The sequence below is a fragment of the Aethalodelphis obliquidens genome, unplaced genomic scaffold, assembly GCF_003676395.1.
Source record: "Aethalodelphis obliquidens isolate GAN/ISIS:26980383/991018 unplaced genomic scaffold, ASM367639v1 scaffold62, whole genome shotgun sequence".
NCBI classification, from domain to species: domain Eukaryota; kingdom Metazoa; phylum Chordata; class Mammalia; order Artiodactyla; family Delphinidae; genus Aethalodelphis; species Aethalodelphis obliquidens.
Window position 1 is genome coordinate 4,163,351 of NW_020838006.1, and position 19,068 is coordinate 4,182,418.

At 36.3% G+C, this 19,068-nt stretch overlaps 1 protein-coding gene across 1 annotated transcript in view; it reads left to right on the forward strand.

Annotated features, from left to right (window-relative positions):
• STT3B (STT3 oligosaccharyltransferase complex catalytic subunit B) overlaps positions 1–8,932 on the forward strand; it is a 98,101-nt gene extending 89,169 nt beyond the window's left edge. Inside the window, exons 14-16 of the mRNA XM_027088348.1 lie at positions 1,905–2,018; positions 4,038–4,250; positions 7,283–8,932. Of these exons, the coding sequence (XP_026944149.1) occupies positions 1,905–2,018; positions 4,038–4,250; positions 7,283–7,363 (408 nt within the window). The 3' untranslated portion in view covers positions 7,364–8,932. The remainder of the gene's footprint in view (positions 1–1,904; positions 2,019–4,037; positions 4,251–7,282) is intronic.
• Positions 8,933–19,068: the final 10,136 nt, after the last annotated feature.

Genomic DNA, 19,068 nt, shown 5'->3' on the forward strand with positions numbered 1-19,068 from the left:
GGTGCTATGGGCAAGTTGTTTTTCAGCCAGTCAGCATTATATGCTTTGAGCACTAGGTCTTGTTCTAGGTTCTAGTGTTATAATTGTGATTACGGCTGTTTCAGTTGATCACTAACAGATGCCAGGAATAATTCATTTGTACTGCTGTTATGAGAATTTATAGTAACATAGATGAAACCTCAGCCTAGTGGCTGGTTTGAAATAATCATAATGATGATTGAAATAATGAAGCAGTGGTATGAAATCCAAACGCTTTAGCTCAGAATGCACAACCCCTTAATACTTCACTTTCCTTTGCTGGCCTCTTGTCCTTCTATCACCTTTTTCTACTCTGTCGATCTACTCTAGCCCGTAAAACTTGCCTCGTGGTTTCTTTCCTTGGCTCATCTGACACACGTGTTTATACAGTTTTCTTCTTGGAGTACCTTCCCTACCACAGATTAGTCCCCTCTCCAGAAGCCCTTCTCTGGTGCATTATCAGATCACATCCAGCCTGGTTTGTAGGTAGATTCTGTTGTATCTCTCCCACTCAGCTGTGAGCTCAGAGAGGTTGGGCACCCAGCACTGTGGTTTACGTGGTGAAGGCACAAAAGATGAGAGTAAGATTCACTGCTGATCCAGAATAAAAGAACCTTTTGGGAAAATGTATGAATGTGTTTTATGTGACAGGGATGAAGTCGAGTAAAGCCCCAGATTTCTTGTTTAAGTGTAAATGCTGTGACATTTCCCCTTAACTACGATTAATAAACAGTATTACCTTGTGTTAAATTGGTCTTAATTTAATCCTCCTAGTATATAATTTTCATTTGTGCATTTGCTTTAGCAGTGTTAAAACTGACGTGGTAGATCCAGATATATGCTTTGAACCATTTATATAGAGAAAAATCCTAAATTCCTATGCTTTGTGAATAGGTAATTTACACATTCACATGGTTCAAAAAATAAAATATAAAGGGATATACAGTAAAAGTTTACACCCCCCACCCCAAGAAAAGGAAAAGAAAAAAGTCCATGGTAGTCTCTTACTATTTTCTTATGATTCTTATTGAAGCAGATAACTAGTAGCAAAATATACAGCTTGTTCTTGCTTTTTTTACTTCACAATATATTATGGAGATCTTATGGGGATGCTTCTTCATTCCTTTTTTTTTATATCTGCATAGTGTCTTCCATTGTGTGTGTGCACCATGATTTATTTAACCTGTCCCTGTTAATGGACATTTAGGTTGATTGCAGTTTTTTAATCTCATAAACAGTGGTGCGATAAATAACTTTCTACACTCATCATTTTGCCCACGTATAAGTATCTCTGTAGGATAAATTCCTAGATGAGGAATTTCTATCGATGGTGTCAGATTAGCCCTCTTAGAGGTTAATTCATAAATTTGATGAACTCCCAATAAAAATTCCTACAGAAGTTTTCTAAACATTCCCCTCTGAACTAAAGAACTGATTTTAAAAGTTCATATGGAAAAATAAAGAACAAATTTAGTTGGCCTACCTGATATTAAATCATGGTATTGGTACCTTTTTTTTTTCTTAAATTATTGAGGTTTTATTATAACATGGTTTAAAATCTGGTAGAATTAATTAATAATCGCCCTCCCTCACTCTAACAGACTATTGTTCTTTTTCTCTGTGTTTTGGATACTCTTGTTTATTTCCTATAAATGATTTCTATACTGAGCTTTAAAAAACACCCATGATAGTTTTGTGGGTTTTTTAAGAGATGACATTAAATTTATAAATTCGTCTTCTGATACTATATTTTTTTGAGATGTAACTAAATATGGCTTTATGAAGATACCTCAAAAGTTAGTTCTAATGGGGAAATGAAAAGGGGAACCTGTAGCTTTGAATTGGTTATATTAAACTGACACAAACTTCTGGATTCTTTCCTGTAGGAAAGTGACTATTTCACCCCACAAGGAGAATTCCGTGTAGACAAAGCAGGATCCCCTACTTTGTTGAATTGCCTTATGTATAAAATGTCGTACTACAGATTTGGAGAAATGCAGGTTAGTTACATCAATTTTTCTATAATCTTTATTCAAAGGAATATTAAGTAGCCTTGTTTGACTCTAAAAAACAGGATAATGATGTTTTGGTTGCGCTGTAAAGAAAAATGTGCTCATCTAAAGATTCTTTTCTCTATTAAATTTAATTTCTGAAACTTGTATGTAAAAAACGAGGAAATATTTTTTAGATCAAAGATTTCCTTCCAAAATTATTAATTAACATAGGCTCAAATCCATTCTTTGTTTGCCATCTCACTTTTCAACTTCATGCTTTTGGAAGACCAGGGAGAGGTCTTCCAGCTGGGAAGCAGTGTGATCTTAAGTAGTTTAACTTCACTGCCTAGTGGGGGAAAGCTTGAAATTAAAGAGATGAATTATTTAGTCACTTCATATATTCACTGTTTCCCTGTTCTCCATTACCACAGAGAGCTAGGACTCTCTGGGTCAGAGTTTTCCCAGAAAATTGGAATGATATGGTACAAAAGATTAAGAGTCAACAAAAATGAGTGAATGGGCAAAGAGGCATCGTGGCAAAAAGAACAGATAATGGACTGTCACAACACCTGGGTTCCAGATCTGGCTCTGTCAGGTCACATAACCCTTGGACAAGTCACATTCTCTCTGGACTTGTTTTTTTCCTTGTCTGTGTATAATGGGGGTTGGACTGATGGCTTCTATGATTCTTCATAGCTCTCAGATTGCGTGACTGTCATACCAAGTTACACCTTCATACTAAGGTCACATCAATGGCAGAGGAAAAATTGCTTGTTTAATTTTATACAAATACCAGGGATCGAGATAATGTTTCAGCATTATTCGCTTGGAATTACTCTACAGGTGGCTCTGAAAAAACAGACAAAAATTTTACTACCAGATTTACGTTTTTGTTTGTGTTTTCTTTGAAGGCCACTGCCTGGTCTCTAAACTCATGCTAAGAAAGAAGCAACTTAAGCCATAATAATTAGCTACCTCAGAAAATGGGTGAAAGATTAGTTTCTCTGTTCACTAATGAGAGCATTGAAGGACTTTTTTTTTCTGTCACGTTTATCAAGAGCTCCAAGCCATGCCTGTAGCATGCATTCATTTTGATGCCTTTCCCTGCTCGAGAATAATATGTTTAAGACATGAGGTATATAACTTTGCTCTTGTATAGATGTGCAATAACAAGTTATTCTCGCACTGGAGGAGATTTGGTTTTTGGATTTATATTTAAGTTGAATTCATTTAAGTTCTGTGTGGCAACATATAAACTTAGTCTGAGAATTTCTTAAAATCTTCTCCCGTCCCTCCATTTTTTCCTCCTTTCATTCTTGGTTAATCTTCCCATGGTTTGGCTTGTCTGACTTCCTTTGTAGTTCCCAATTTCAGGTTGGTTAGCATCACTGCTTTACTTGTGCATTGATTTAACAAGTAATGCTGGTAAGATAGAGCCACACTGAATAAGGTAAAGTCATCATGCAGCTTACATCCTGTTGGAGGATATAGGTAATTTTAAAGATAAATAAAAACCTTAGCAACAAACACTATAGAGTAAAAGAATAAGGAATCAATGGAGGAGACTTCGCAACCATCAATCTCAAGAAAATATTTTCCTGAAGGGATGGTATTTGGGCTGAGACCAAAGGATAGAAAGGGGACCAGCCATGCAAAATCACTGAATGAAGAACTTTGAGGTTGAAAGAGTAGATAGTATAGTGCAAGGCCCTGGGGCAGAAAAGCAGGCCCTTCTGTGTGTTTTCTCTGAATACCTATAAGAAGGGCTTTAATGGATTTTATCTTGCTATTGGTTTTTTTATGCCTGTGGGCTGTTCATCCACTCTAAGGGTTCATTTAGTTTCTCTCTTGCAGAGTTTTTCCTATCTGGTTAGCAACATATAAGAACTGTTACAATATATTGCTCTGATTGTGTTTTCCTAGTTTAAAAGGAGAAAGTTTTACTCTGCTGCTAACATTTACTACCTTCTAATATTGCAAGCTTTCCAATATGGTTAACATCCAATACTAATGTCACTTTTGCAGCTGGATTTCCGTACACCCCCAGGTTTTGATCGAACACGTAATGCTGAGATTGGAAACAAGGACATTAAATTCAAGCATTTGGAGGAGGCCTTTACATCAGAGCACTGGCTTGTAAGGATATATAAAGTGAAAGCACCCGATAACAGGGAGACACTAGACCACAAACCTCGAGTAACCAACATTTTCCCAAAACAGAAGTATTTGTCAAAGAAGGTGGGTGCCAAATGAAGTCATGTTTATGAAAGGGTAACTCCATATATACACTAGTATGTATAAAAGGGATAACTAATAAGAACCTGCTGTATAAAAAAAAATAAATAAAATTCAAATAAAAGAGAAAAAAAGGGTAACTCAAGATTGGTTGGTTTGACTGATAAATAATTACTGAAAATTGCGAATAAATTTTCATTTGCCAGATGAATAAAGACCAAGGCTTATATACAAAGTAGATATAAAGCCAACCTGCTGAGGGCAGTCCTTGCAAACTCAGCACTTCAGGTACCCCAAGCAGCAACTGTTCTGGATAGTTCTCGATAGGGAAGAGTGGTTATCAGTGAACCAAGCTAAGATTTTCCAGAGGCATTCTGGCTTTAGCTTGTGCCACTCCCATTAGTACGACTTGGTTGTAAAGTGAGATGTGTCTGTGGCTTCTGAACCTTTGTGAAAGTAAAAATGCCAAACAAGTAATAACAGTTGTGATTCGTTCATCATCTTTTGGTCAAAGCAAATTTATATAGCATTTTCATGTTCCGTTCTAGTACGACGTTACTGTATTATTCATTGAATAAAAAATAAACTTGAGTTGGTTTGAGTCTTGAATGAAAATCATTTATCTTAAGATAATTATTTTTAAATGTAATTGTCATGACAAAGCTTGTAGGTAGAATTATGATGATGAGACTATTGGCAGTCCTTTTGTAATAAATAATAAGATATGAAGTCTTTTACTGGAGGTCATTATGGCTCACTTAAGCCAAATAGATCTAATCTTTGCTATAAAAGCTACTGAAAAATGAGTATTTATATGGTTGGCCCTCTGTGGGAGATGGAAAATAATGAGCAGTTAGAAGAAATATTAAGATTGTATTTTAAGGTACTACTCTTATAATACTAATTGTTATTAGACTGATCTCAGTCTTAAATCTTGAAAGATACTTAGGTGTACATTGCTCAGATCAGTTATTTTAAATCATTGAAGGAATTGTCTTATCCCTTTGTATTACTTAAAATATACTACAAATATATTCAGAATACAGATCATTTCAATTTGTACTATAAAGTGCTGAATATTAACTGTATGGTATGTAAATAGAAACTTTAACTGAATACTTTCTGTGCCAGGAATAGGTTACCATATCTAGACTAACGTATTTAAATAAGTCACAGAGAGCTGGCACTCACTGTGTCGTCATATCAAGTGATCTGGTGTCTCATAGGCACGTGGTAGGAGAAACTGATGAGTCACATCAGTGCAGAAGTCAGAACAAATGCTGACAGTCTGAAGGCAGTCACTCCTAAGACATCTCAGCCCAGTTATGAAAACAAGGCATTGAACTTGCTGTATAACTGTTGATAGTGAAGTTTCTTAATCTGACCTCTTTGTCTTCTCATCATTTCCCCCAAATAAGTGAATGGATAAATAAAAATCCATCTGTCTTGTATGCCAAAAACATATTCTATTAGCCAACAACCTGGATCTAGTATTTCTGGTTTCCATGGCTTTATACTCAGTTTTGTAGTAGCAGGAATGCTTTTTATTTGTTTTGCTTTCCTCTCTCCAGCCCAGTTTTTATTTTGGGGGTTGAAGGGGGTGTGAGTGAGTACAGCAGCCACTTCCTGCCACTGCCAAGCTGACATGGCTGAGGCACTGGGAATTGTAGTCCAGGGCTGCATGGCTCACCTGCTCCTAGAGAGAAAACACCCTGAGGACCTAGATACATACGTGCAGAGACCTGGGGCATTTTACAGGATCTCATAGAAAAGGTTTCAAGTTAGAAATAATGTAGGTGATGATGATAAAGAAACCAACTCCTTGGCCTGGTTTGAATTTTTACAAATTGTGTCCTCTGAAATTCTTTACTTTTTGCCCTAATAAAATAAGTTAATAATAAGGTAACATATATTGTGGGCAAGTTAGCAGTAGCTAATTTTTGTGACCTTAAGAAGGATTGCATTCTGCCTTGTATTTTTGTCACTGTTAGAAAAAAATTATAAATTGTTTTAAACTGAACATCATAATATATGTACACGACATAGCATTTGCCAGAGTTTCTGAAACCTCCAAAAGTTGTATTTAAATGTGAGAATTGAATTGAGGGGTCAATCTCCTGAGTCTTGACCTGCTGCTAACCCAGTGCTTTGACTGATGCCTTAAAGTACTAATTTCCAAGAAATTTGCTTTTTTCAGTATCTATGAATATGTCAGATTGTCAGATCCATGTCCTATATTGATTTATCTTTGTGAGACTCTAAAATAGCAAACATTTTTGCAGTAATTTCTATCACCACATTTGTAGTAATTTATTTCTTACACCACAGACATCAGTTGACAGTATTTTAAGTGGAATCCTGAAGTGTTAAGAAAAATGAAAAATATCTTAGTTTTTTAAAGATCTGTGATGCTCAAGGAATGTTATGGGGTTTTTTTTCTTGGTGTTTGGGTTTTGTTTTAATATTTAAGTGCTTATTTTCCTACCTAAATTGGAGAATGTGCCAAGTAACTTTATTTCTCTTTATTTTTGTAGATAGGTATAATCATCCTCCTTTTTTACAGATAAGAAAATCGGGGCTCCAAAAATTACTAAGTTAATTTGTATTTCTGACACAGCTAATTCTTGGAAACTAAACTAGGAGCACCATTAACATTTTCTGAATCCTTAGTCTAGTTATATATTCTATCATGCCTGGAAATGTGAGTAATTATTACACCTGAGCATTTAGTGGTTGAGAGGGGAGGTGGGGATTCATTCACTTGATGGTGAGGAATGTATGACAGGCATTTGAGGACTGCTGTGGTCGTCCTTCATCTTAAAGGTGAGGACCTAGTCCAGTTCATCTTGGATCTCAGCATCCTTGGCATAGAGCAGTTCATGGTGCTCATTGACTGTTTCAAGGAGTCCAGCCCTAGGAAGATCTGAGGGATTATAAAGACAGTCTTCATCATTCTGCAGTAAACCATGTGTGTATCTGTAGTTTTAATCCGTAGGAAACCTGCACTAACACCATGTGTTCTGTTTTCTTTTTAGACTGCGAAAAGGAAGCGTGGCTACATTAAGAATAAACTAGTTTTTAAGAAAGGCAAGAAAATATCTAAGAAGACTGTTTAAATATACTGTTCTGGTTCCTAACTTGAAGCAGATGTCCTTGTGAGAACCGGTCTTTGCCTTTAGCTCATGTCATGTTTCACAGCGACGGAGGGTACAGAACCATCGCTGGAACCATCACTGGTCCAGGTTAATGTACAAAACTTTCTGGCAATGCCTGATTTAAAAAATAAAATTGGCTTACTGAGAACAGCTGTTTTTGATTTGTAATGTGAAGCAAGACAGAGCACTGCTGTAAATGTCCAACAGCAGATTTTTTTTTTACTGGTACATGTTATCCTTCAAATCTGAGAATTTGGACTAATGGCACCAAAGAACCCTCTAATTTGGTCCCTGGCACATGCATACTTGTCAATGTTTTTATTCTTTTACAAGATTTTATTTGAATTACCCAGATAGCAATACGTAAAATACGAATGACAAAATGTGATGCAAGCTTCTTGAACCAGTAAACTAGTACGGTCTGAGAAAGAGGTATTAGAAAAATAATTATACTTCCTTGAACTATATTTATTTTCATGTTTCTCCAGTGCAAAGAATGTTTCATCAAATGTACATTTTCTATTGCTTACTGTTTGCTCTGAGAAGAAGCTGCTGTTTCAAAGATGGACCTGTAACTAATCGATTCAAAGTTTTTTTTTTTTTTTTATGTTGAAACATTATTGCTGCTGTTAGCAGTTGTTTTCACCAGGTACTTACAGAGCAGATCTCATACGTTGTTCATTCAAGGGCTAAATTTATATCCTTTGGAAATCATGGCAACTGCACAGGATGTTGCTAATTACCAGGATTGGGTTTGGTATCTTAGTCCTGAGGTTAGCACTTTGTTTACATGCAAAAGATTAAGGAAGAAACCCTTAAAGTGGACAGGTAGCCAAAGTTCATTTTGTGTGATTCTTCAAAATGACAAAGGATTTGTAAAGTTCGCCTGGATTTCTCTCATTTTTATAACAGTTTCATCCATCACAGTGATTTTGTCCTCTGCTCAATATTTTGTTAGTCCCTTAGGCATTTGATGAAACACTCTTTAATGCTATATGCATTTTCTTATTTTTATTAAAAATGTGACAATTGTCCAAAAAAATGCACTAAAATATAAATGGAGATTGAACATGTTCACTTTCCGTCTCATAGGCAACTTTATATAGACTTGAAAATTTTCTCCTGTTTAGTAAAAGTGAAAGAGAAAGGGTTTTTCCTGCCACAGGATATCTTTTTTTTATATAAACAAGTATAATTTACACCACTGCTTTTGGTGGAAAAGTGCAGAATAGTATGTAACTTTTATGAAGAAAAGTGTAATTTACAATATTCATTGAGAATGTTACTGCTGATTTTCTTTTCCAAAGTGTAGAATATTCTTTGATTTATAGAATCCATTTTTGACCCAGATGATGGTTCTTTTACATACCAATAAAATGGTTGAACCTTTTCACAATAAAAGTGTAACTAAATCTGGATTTCTGATACCTTGTCATTTGGAGGATTTTATTTTACTTTGTTGCTTTAAAATTCAGTGCAGAGAAGTTGTTGACTGTAGGGAAAATAAAGTTAATTCAAATTTTGTGTTAAGTGTTGTCTTTTATACATCTTTTATTTTTGAAAGGACTAACAGTATTGAACACATACTTCCTTCTTGTTCACTTTTACAAAGGTTTTAGAGAACACGTGTAGGAAAAGTGCTAGATTAGTTCAACTTAGGTCTAAGGTCTAAGTTGAACTAATCTATTATTTATTTTGCCTTCCTTTCCACCCCAGAGTGAAAATTTCATTTTGACTTTTTATGGGTGAGTGAGGGGAAGACACCTAGCCAAATAAGAATTTAATCTCCATGTAAATGAGGCTAGGACTCTAACAAAAAAGCCCTGCTCTGTAAGTTCCGATATTTAATCAGCCAAGTCTTGTATAATTTTCTCATTAAGAGCAGGAATGATCTCTCACCTTTTCCAGTTTTAGGGAACCCCATTTTGGTTCAGTGGATTGCCTCAGCAAAAACTATATTGTAACCACACTTGAGATTTTATTGTAACAGAAAAGTGAAATTATAGACAGTAAAACAGCTTTTATTTTTATTCCACATCTTAGAATTGAACAAGCTGAGTGCTTTGTAGTATAAATAAGGCAGTGAGGCAGCAAGTCCAAAGATAAAGTTTATTTTTCAAACTTAACGTCCTTATCTACTTACTTGAGTTTGCATTTGTAGAGTTTTAACTTCGAGTCCCCAGGCCACGACCAAAAGGCCAGAGAACTAGATGGTATAAAAGCAGCCTGTAGGGTGTTATCGTTTCCATAGCTTAAGGTCATAAGATTATGAAATCTGGAGCCTCTGCACACTTTTTTAAAATGGTAGTAAAATATATAACATAAAATTTACTATCTTAACCATTTTAAAGATGTACAGTTCAATAGTGTTGAGTACATTCACATTGTTGTGCAACCCTCTCCGAATTTCCTCCTTTGGAATGGGTGCTGCTGGATGTGGGTGCTGTCAGACCCCCTGCCTTGTTACCCAGGCCTCACTGAGGTAGGTGGAGTCATGAATGAATGTAGAAACAGCTCTCTGTTAGAAATGGCAGGTGTCTGAAATGAAAAAGTAATCCTTCTTTTGGTGTGAGGTGTGACACCGGGAAGACAAAAATGTACATCTTAGCAAATTACCACAAGACAAGCAACTTTGTAACCACAACTCAGATCAAGAGAACAACACTGCCAGGACTCCAGAAGCTTCCTCATGCTCCCACTTGGTCACTGGCCTGTCCTACTTGCCCCTCTAGGAGGTAATCAGTCTCCTAGGTTTTACAGTAATTTCTGTTTCTAAACATATTTAATTGTACATGTTCTTTGAACAATAAAATGGAATCAAAGTATGTATTTTTTTATATAGCTGCTTTTGCTTAGTTTTTATGAAATTCCAAATGTTGCATGCAACTGTAGATTTATTTTCATTGAGGTATATAGTATTCCTGTGTGTGTGTATCTCTCACACACACACACCATTCAATTGATAGATATTTGTGTTGTTTCCAGTTGGAGGATATTACAGTTAAGGCTATAGGAATTTTCTTTTACAACTCACATGGAGCTTACATGTGCACATTTTAGTGGGTATTTACCTAATAAAGTAGAATTGCTGGGTAGGGTATGAAGGTTCTTGTTACTCCCACATCCTAATCAGCCCTTGTCAGGCTTTTTAATGTTGCCTTTATGGTGGGTGAATGAATGATGGTTTTCCATTGTGGTTTAGTTTGCCATTTCCAGGTTGCTAATGAGGGTCATTTGGCAATCCCCTTTTTATAAGGATTTGGTTTTTCTTTTTTTTTAATTGTATTAGTAAGAGTTGTTTACATATCCTGTATATAACCTCTTCATCATTTGTGTTGCAAACTGCCTAGGAATTTATTATTTTAATGTTGTATTTTTGAGTCTTCCATGTGACTGTAGCTTTCTGTGTACCCTGTTTAATATTTTCCTAATCTGTGGTGTGAAGATAGTCTCTTGTATTCTCTTCCAGGAAATATTGTTTTATCTTTATTTTATTTTATTTATTTTTTTGCGGTACGTGGGCCTCTCACTGTTGTGGCCTCTCCTGTTGCGGAGCACAGGCTCCAGACACGCAGGCTCAGCGGCCATGGCACACCTGCCTAGCTGCTCTGCGGCATGTGGGATCTTCCTGGACCGGGGCACGAACTGGCGTCCCCTGCATCGGCAGGCGGACTCTCAACCACTGCGCCACCAGGGAAGCCCTGTTTTATCTTTTATACTTAGGTTTGCAGTCTGCCCAGAATTCATTTGTTGAGTACAGTGTGAATTGTTTGGGTTTTGTTTTGGGTTCGTTAGGTTTTTGGTTTTTTTTCCATATGCAAATCTAATTGTGCACCATTTATTGAAAAGACTGTCCTTTTCCTAAAGTTCTGCAGTTCTCCTTTTGCAGTAAATCCATACATGAATCTATTTCTGGGCTGTATGTTATAATCCATAGATTTCTTACCTTTCTGTATTGATTTAATGTGCTTTAAGATAATTAATATGGTAATGTCTCCCATCCCCACCTTCTCAGACTTTGCTTGGTTATTTCTGGCCCTTTGTTTCTCCATATAAATTTTAGAACCAGTTTATTAAATAACACCAAAAAAGAAAAAAAAGAAAAACCTTGTTGGGCTCTTGACTGGGCATTAGGCATTGAAATTATAGATGAATTTAGGAAAAATTAACACCTTTGACATACTGAGTCTTCTGTCTGTGAACATGGCATATCGTTCAATTTATAAAGATCTGGGTCATCTTTAATGTCTGCATTGTAGTTTTTCAATAGGTCTTGCACATTTTCATAAGTTTTATTACAAGGTATATGTTTTGATAAATACTGTCTTATAAAGTTTTATTTTCCAGTTGTCAGTATATAGAACATTTGGTTTTATATGTTGAAATTGTACTGAACAACCTGTTAAACTCATCCTAATAATTCAGATTATTATAAACATATGCCATCATAATTAGGGAATAATGGCAGTTTTATTTCTCCTTTTCTGGTGGTTATACATTTGATTTTCTTGCCTTTGCTGCACTGGTCAGGATATCCAGCATCGTACTGCATAGAAAAGGTAACATGTTTGTCTTGCTCCTGTCTCACACACAGTTTTCAATATTTTTCCTTTAACTATGTTTACTGTAGTTTAGGTATCTTTGATCGGATTGAGTACATATCTGTCCCAATTTCCTGAGTTATCATGAATGATTGTTGTTTTATCAGGTGATTTTTTCCTTTGTTTATTAAGATGATTCTGATTTTTCTCCTTTATTCTGTTAATAGTGAATTACAGAGACTTTCTGTTTACATTGTTGAACTAAATTTGCATTCCTGGAATAATGATTATTTCTGGTTTTCTTTTTTCTTGTTGCATCCCTATTTCTGTCTCTTCTCTCTCATTACCTTGCTTCTCATTTTCCTTTAGTTTTTTAATCAAAGACCAGCTTATGGCTTTGTTGACATTTTCTACAGTGTGTTTTTATTTCATTAGTGTTAATTTACTTTTGTTTGCTTGCAAGAGAGTTGTTCTTTTTACCTTAGTGTGATACATGAATTTAGTTATAAATTTACTCCAATCATAGTCTGTTTCATTCTCCCAAGTTTTGATGTGAACTGTCATTGAGTTTAGTGCATAATTTGTGTACTTTCTTCTTTGAACCGTGGGTTATATAGATGTACATTTCTTGATTTTCAAATATGGTGGTTTTTTAGTTGTCCTTTTATTATCAGTTTCTACCTTAATTGTATTGTAATCAGATACTCTGATTTTAATCCTTTGAAGATGTTTGCAATTTGCTCTGTGGTCCAATGTGTTTGTGTGTAAAATCTTCCTGAAGCTTGTTCTGTTATTTTCTGAGAAGGATGTATTGAAATTGTATACTGTTATAGGTTTGCCTATACTTCTTTGAATTGTTAATTTTTTTTGTTTGAACCCAGATTATTAGGTGTATATATATTTAGAACTTTTGGTAAATTGAAGGTTCAATTTTTTTGGAAATATTAGGATTTATTTTCGGTAATGCTTTTTGTTAAAGCCTATTTTGTCTGATTAGTAAGTAATATATCAACTTGCTTAAGATGTTTGCATGATGTATCTTTTTAATCCTTCTAGTGTACCCTATTTTGGATTTGTTGGGCTTTCAGCCTTGTAGCTTGTTGGTTTTCATCATTTTTTTTAAGTTCCCAAATCATCTCTTTAAATCTTGTTTCTGCCCCATATGCTCTTGCTCTCCAAGACTCCAATTGAACATAGTTAATTAAGCCTTCTTTATTGGCTCTCTCCTTTTGCCTCTCCATTCTGTGTATTTTCTCGATGCAACTCTCTCATCAGTTATGGCTAATCTGTTCTTAAACCCATCCATTGAGTTCTTTTTACTTATTGTTTTTCAATTTTGGAGTTTATCTTTCTTACCATGCCAAATCTGCTGTTTCTTTTTATGGTTTACAGCTGACCCACTGACAGTCCTTTAACACAGTGAGCATAGTTATTTTAAAGTGTGTTTGATAATCCGCTAACTCAGCTCTTGTGGGTTTTGTTTCTGGTGTGTGTTTCCTCCTAATGTGTGGAGGAGAGAGGGGGCAGATTGTGTGCTCTGGACACATATTTAAGAAATTGTTTAAGTAAGTTTAGGCCTAGGATATTTTCCTTTCTAGAAGATTTTGTTTCTGCTAGGTACCTAGTGAAACTAGCAAGCCAGAGTCACATTAATCGAATTTAAGGGATGCTATATGATACACAGAGCTAGACTGCCATCACTGTGAGGGCTGGTTCATTATTTCTAGGCTGAAACCCTGCAAGGACTTCATCCATATGCAGGTTTCAATACCAACATTTGTCCTCCTAGTTCTACAAGGTTACTGAAATTGCAGTTCAGTCTCTGCCAATTTCCAGGGGAAAATGGCCTCAAATGCCAAGCTTTTCTCTCAGGATTTGCATCTTCTCCTGGGTTCTAGCGTGGTGATAATGTCTTGGTTCTGTGAAGTCTTAAAACAGGTGTTATTTCTTGTCCAGCTTTACTACTTGTCCTTAGCCAAAGAGTTGGTCCAAACTTCCCCAGTCCACTACTGTCAGAAGTTGAATATTAGAAACAAAGTTACCTGTGGTTCTTTGGATCCTAAAACAGATATAGTATTTGTTTCTTAACATTTTCACCTCTCTCTTGCTGTGTAACAGCTAGACTTTGGCAATCCAAATTTTGTGCATCCCATAGATAGTCACAATCTCAGTATTTTATTTACTTGGAGAATATGGAATATTCTTGGAGAGTCATCTTATTTTAAAATCCTGGTGACAGGTTGATTAGAATACCAAGTGTCTGCTTTTGTTGAATTGGATTTCAGTGAAAGCTGAAGCTAATGAGATTGAATGAAAACTCAAGATCAAGTTGCAGCCAGACTGACTGACAACAGTGCATTGTAACCTCAGCACACTATCATAATTATTCAAACAAGCCAGATAAATAGATGAAACATCATCTCTCTCTTCTAACAAAACTACATTAACATGAATCAGAGCTCAGGCTTGTATCCTGCTGAAGGAAAAAATAATACTTTGTATCTTTTAATATATATTATATATAAACATATAATCTATGTTTTTTTTAATGTTTTTATGGCCCTAGCTATTTATGAGGAAGGTGGGCACTAATCAAGCTTCTGTCACCTCCCTTCTGCCAGGAATATGAAAAACACACTTGTCAGTGAGCAAACCTCCCATTTCGTATCTTTGGTCCACACAGAATTAACTTTTAGGTCTGTAATCTGTTGACTTAATTTTTGTGTATGACAAGGTGTGAGTTTTATATATCCAGTTGGGCCAACACCATGTGTTGAAAAGACCTATTTCTCCCATTTAATTGGCCTTTGTAGAAACTAAACTGACCAAAATTCTCTATTTTGTTTCATCGATCTGTGTGTGTCCTCAACACCAACATCACACTGATTAACTGTAGCTTTTCAGTAAGTCTTGAACTCAACTCGGGTAATGTGAGTTCTACACCTTTGTTCAATGACTTTTAATATTTACCCTGAGACCACAGGCATACACTGGGCATCTTGGGCAAACGAGGATGTGTTGTCACCCAACCTGCAGCTGACATAGGATTAATATCCAGACTGGGTAAAGAACGCTTAGGAAAAAACACAGATGATTTTGATTAGTCCTTAACAGAAGAAACCAAATAGGAAATAAATATATGAAAAGGAACATACCCACCAGGGTTAGCTAAAATGTGCAAATAAGTGAGATGTACAAAAACATGTATATTGCTGGTGAGAACTTAACTGCTCAGCATTAGCTGATGCAAGTGAAGATGCATATCCCCATGTCCCAGCAATTCTGTCAGAAGTAGCTAAGATAAACATTGATAGCAGTATGTTCATATAATGGAATAGTATTGAAGGAAAAAGAATGAACTACATTCATAAGGAATAACATTGGTGATCTTAAAAACAATTTGAGTTAAAAAGCCAGACCAAAGGATATATAACATGATTCCAGTTATATACAGTTCAAAAACAGGTAACTATGTATCATTTAGGGATGTATACATAGTGTTAAAGCTATAAAGCAAACCAGGCTGTGATTCACCCACAAAGTTGGATTAATGGTCAACTTTGTGGGGGTAGAGGGAGAATAATGGGGAATTTGACTAGGAACATGTAAGAACGTTTTGGAGTGATAGCAATGTTTCTTTGGAGTTGGATTGTGGTTACATGTGTCTGCTTCTACTTTAAAATAATTCATTACATGTGTCTGCTTCTACTTTAATTCATTACACTGCACACTAGATTTTTGCACTGTGCTTATACCACACACATGAGAGCAAGGTTGCAGACTAGGAAGCTCCAGGCCATCTATTCCTTCATGGAAACAAACTAACAACAAACTAGAGACTGGCTAGAATACCATTATAAGGGCTCTGGAAAACAATCACTGGTCTACAGCACTGATCGAATGCCCAATCAAGAAAAAGTCACATTAAAAATAGTATGAAATCTCACAGTGCTTTTCCCTTGGCCCCACCTCTCCACAGTGGCATGGTTGAGAGAAAGCAGCAGCCCAGCTCTCAATGACCTCTCCTAAATAGGAGGGAACAAAGCAGAACTCACCTGCAAAATTCTGATGTGTCTAGGGCTGCCTGAAGGAAAAAAACAACTTTTCGCCTAACTTAGTCTCAGGGAAAAGTAGTATAGCTGGGGAAAGCTACAGAAAGAGGGAAGCACTGCTCATAAAATTAGAACAAAAAATGTTTAAATTTGTATGGAGACACAAAAGACCCCGAATAGCCAAAGCAATCTTGAAAAAGAAAAATGGAGCTGGAGGAATCAGGCTCCCTGACTTCAGACTATACTACAAAGCTAGTCATCAAAACAGTATGGTACTGGCACAAAAACACAAACATCAATGGAACAGAATAGAAAGCCCAGAAATAAACCCATGCATCTATGGTCAATTAATCTATGAGAAAGGAGGCAAGGCTACACAATGACAGTCTCTTCATTAAATGGTGCTGGGAAAACTGGACAGCTACATGTAAAACAATAAAATTAGAACATTCTTTAACACCATACACAAAAATAAACTCAAAATGGATTAAAGCTCTAAATGTAAGAAAGACCTGATACTACACAACTGAGAGGAAAACATAGGAAGAACACTCTTTGACATAAATCGCAGCAATATCTTTTTCAAGCCATCTCCTAGAGTAATGGAAATATAAACAAATGGGACCTAATTAAACTCGAAAGCTTTTGCACAGCAAAGGAAACCATAAACAAAACGAAAAGACAACACCCAGAATGGGAGAAAATACTTGCAAATGATGTGAGATTGATCTCCAAAATCTACAAACAGCCCATGCAGCTCAATGTCAACAAAACAACACAATCAAAAAATGGGTAGGGCTTCCCTGGTGGCGCAGTGGTTGAGAGTCCGCCTGCCAATGCAGGGGGCGTGGGTTCGTGCCCCGGTCCGGGAAGATCCCACATGCCGCGGAGCGGCTGGGCCCGTGAGCCATGGCTGCTGAGCCTGCGCGTCCGGAGCCTGTGCTCCGCAATGGGAGAGGCCACAACAGTGAGAGGCCCGCGTACTGCAAAAAAAAAAAAAAAACGGGCAAAAGACCTAAATAGACACTTATGCATAGAAGACATACAGATGGCCAAGAGGCATATGAAAAGATACTCAACATCGCTAATTATTAGAGAAATGCAAATCAAAACTACAATATCACCTCACACCAGTCAGAATGGCCATCAGCAAAAAGTCTACAAACAATAAATGCTGGAGAGAATATGGAGAAAAGGGAAACTTGCTACAGTGTTGGTGGGAATGTAAATTGGTACAACCACTATGGAGAAGAAGGTTCCTCAAAAAACTAAAAATAGAGTTGCCATATGATCCAGCAATCCCACTCCTGGTCTTATATCCAGAGAAAACTCTAATTCAAAAAGTTACATGCACCCCAATGTTCATAAAGAAGATGTGGTACATATATACAATGGAATACTACTCAGCCATAAAAAAAGAATGAAATAATGCCATTTGCAGCAACATGGATGGACCTGGAGATGATCATACTAAGTGAAGGAAGCCAGAAAAAGAAAGACAAATATCATACGATATCGCTTATATGAAAAACATATAAATGAACTTCTGTATGAAACAGACTCACAGACTTAGAAAACAAACTTACGGTTACCAAAGGGAAAAAGCAGGGGGGATAAATTGGGAGTTTGGGATTGACAGATACACACTACTATATTTAGAAGGGATGACCACCAGGGACCTACTTCACAGCAAAGGAGCTCTGCTAGATGTTGTATAGTAATCTAGATGGGAAAAGAATTTGAAAAGGAATAGATATATGTATAACTGAATCACTTTGCTGTACACCTGAAACTAACACAACATTATTAATCAACTAAACTCCAATTAAAAAGAAAAAGAAGAAGGCTGCAGGGAGACTACAGACCTGGAGATGCCTGGGCAAGAAATTATGGATAGAGGAACAAGAGAATATCTAAGGTCCTGAGAAGAAGCTGAAGGGAAACTCTCTGAAGAATTAAGATATGTAAAAAATAGTCATGTGTAAGGGGGGATCAAAAACAGCACACAGCCCCAGGCAAGACACATGTCCAGAAAAGACCTGAGAGAACCTTAAGCCTCCACACTGGGCTGATCCCAAGGCTCAGACACCTTGCACATCAGTGAAGGTCTTCCCTGGGGTGCAGCAATGAAAACACTGGGAGAGATGGTTATTTTTTTCAAATGCCCGATTTCCAACAAAATATCACAAGGCATACAAAAAAAAAAAACAAAAACAGAAAAACATGGCCCATGCAGAGGAAGAAAATAATGTAACAGCAACTGTCCTTAAGAAATAGGCATCAGATGTATTAGACAAAAACTTTAAACCAACTGTCTTAAATATGCTCACAGAAATAAAGGAAAACACAAAGGACTAAAGTAACTCAAGAAAACACACAATTAGAGTATCAACTAAGATAGAAATTATCTTTTTAGAAAAAATCAAATTCTGAAACTGAAACAAATAAGATGAAAAGTTGGGTAGAGTGCTTTAACAGGAAGAAAAAGTCATGAAGACAGGTCAACTGAAGTTATTAGCTCTCAAGAGACAAAAAAACAAAAACTGCAGAAATGTGAAAAGAGCCCACAGGACACCATTAAACGGACTGATATACATTATGGGAGTCCCAGAAGGAAGAGAGAGAAATGGCCCATGTGATTTGAAGAAATAATGGCAGAAAACTTCCTAAATTTGATGAAAGACATGACTACAAATTCAAGGAACTCAACAAATGTCAAGTATGTTAAACCCAAAGGAACCCACAGACCACACTGAGACCCCTTATAATCAAACTGTTGAAAGCCAAAAGCTAAGAAAATCTTGAAAGCAGGAAGAGAAAAGTGACTTGTCACATAAAAGCCATCCTCAATAAGATTATCAGTGGATTTCTCAGAAATTTTGAAGGCCATGAGGCAGTAGGAATATACATTCGAAGTGCTGAAAGAAAGAAAAAATGTAAACCAAGAATTCTATACCTTTCAACACTGCCCTTCAAAAATGAAGGAGAAATTAAGAGCTTTCCGGATAAACAAAAGCTGAGAGAGTTTATTACCACTACACAAAGTCATTCTTTAAGTTAAAATGAAAAGCTT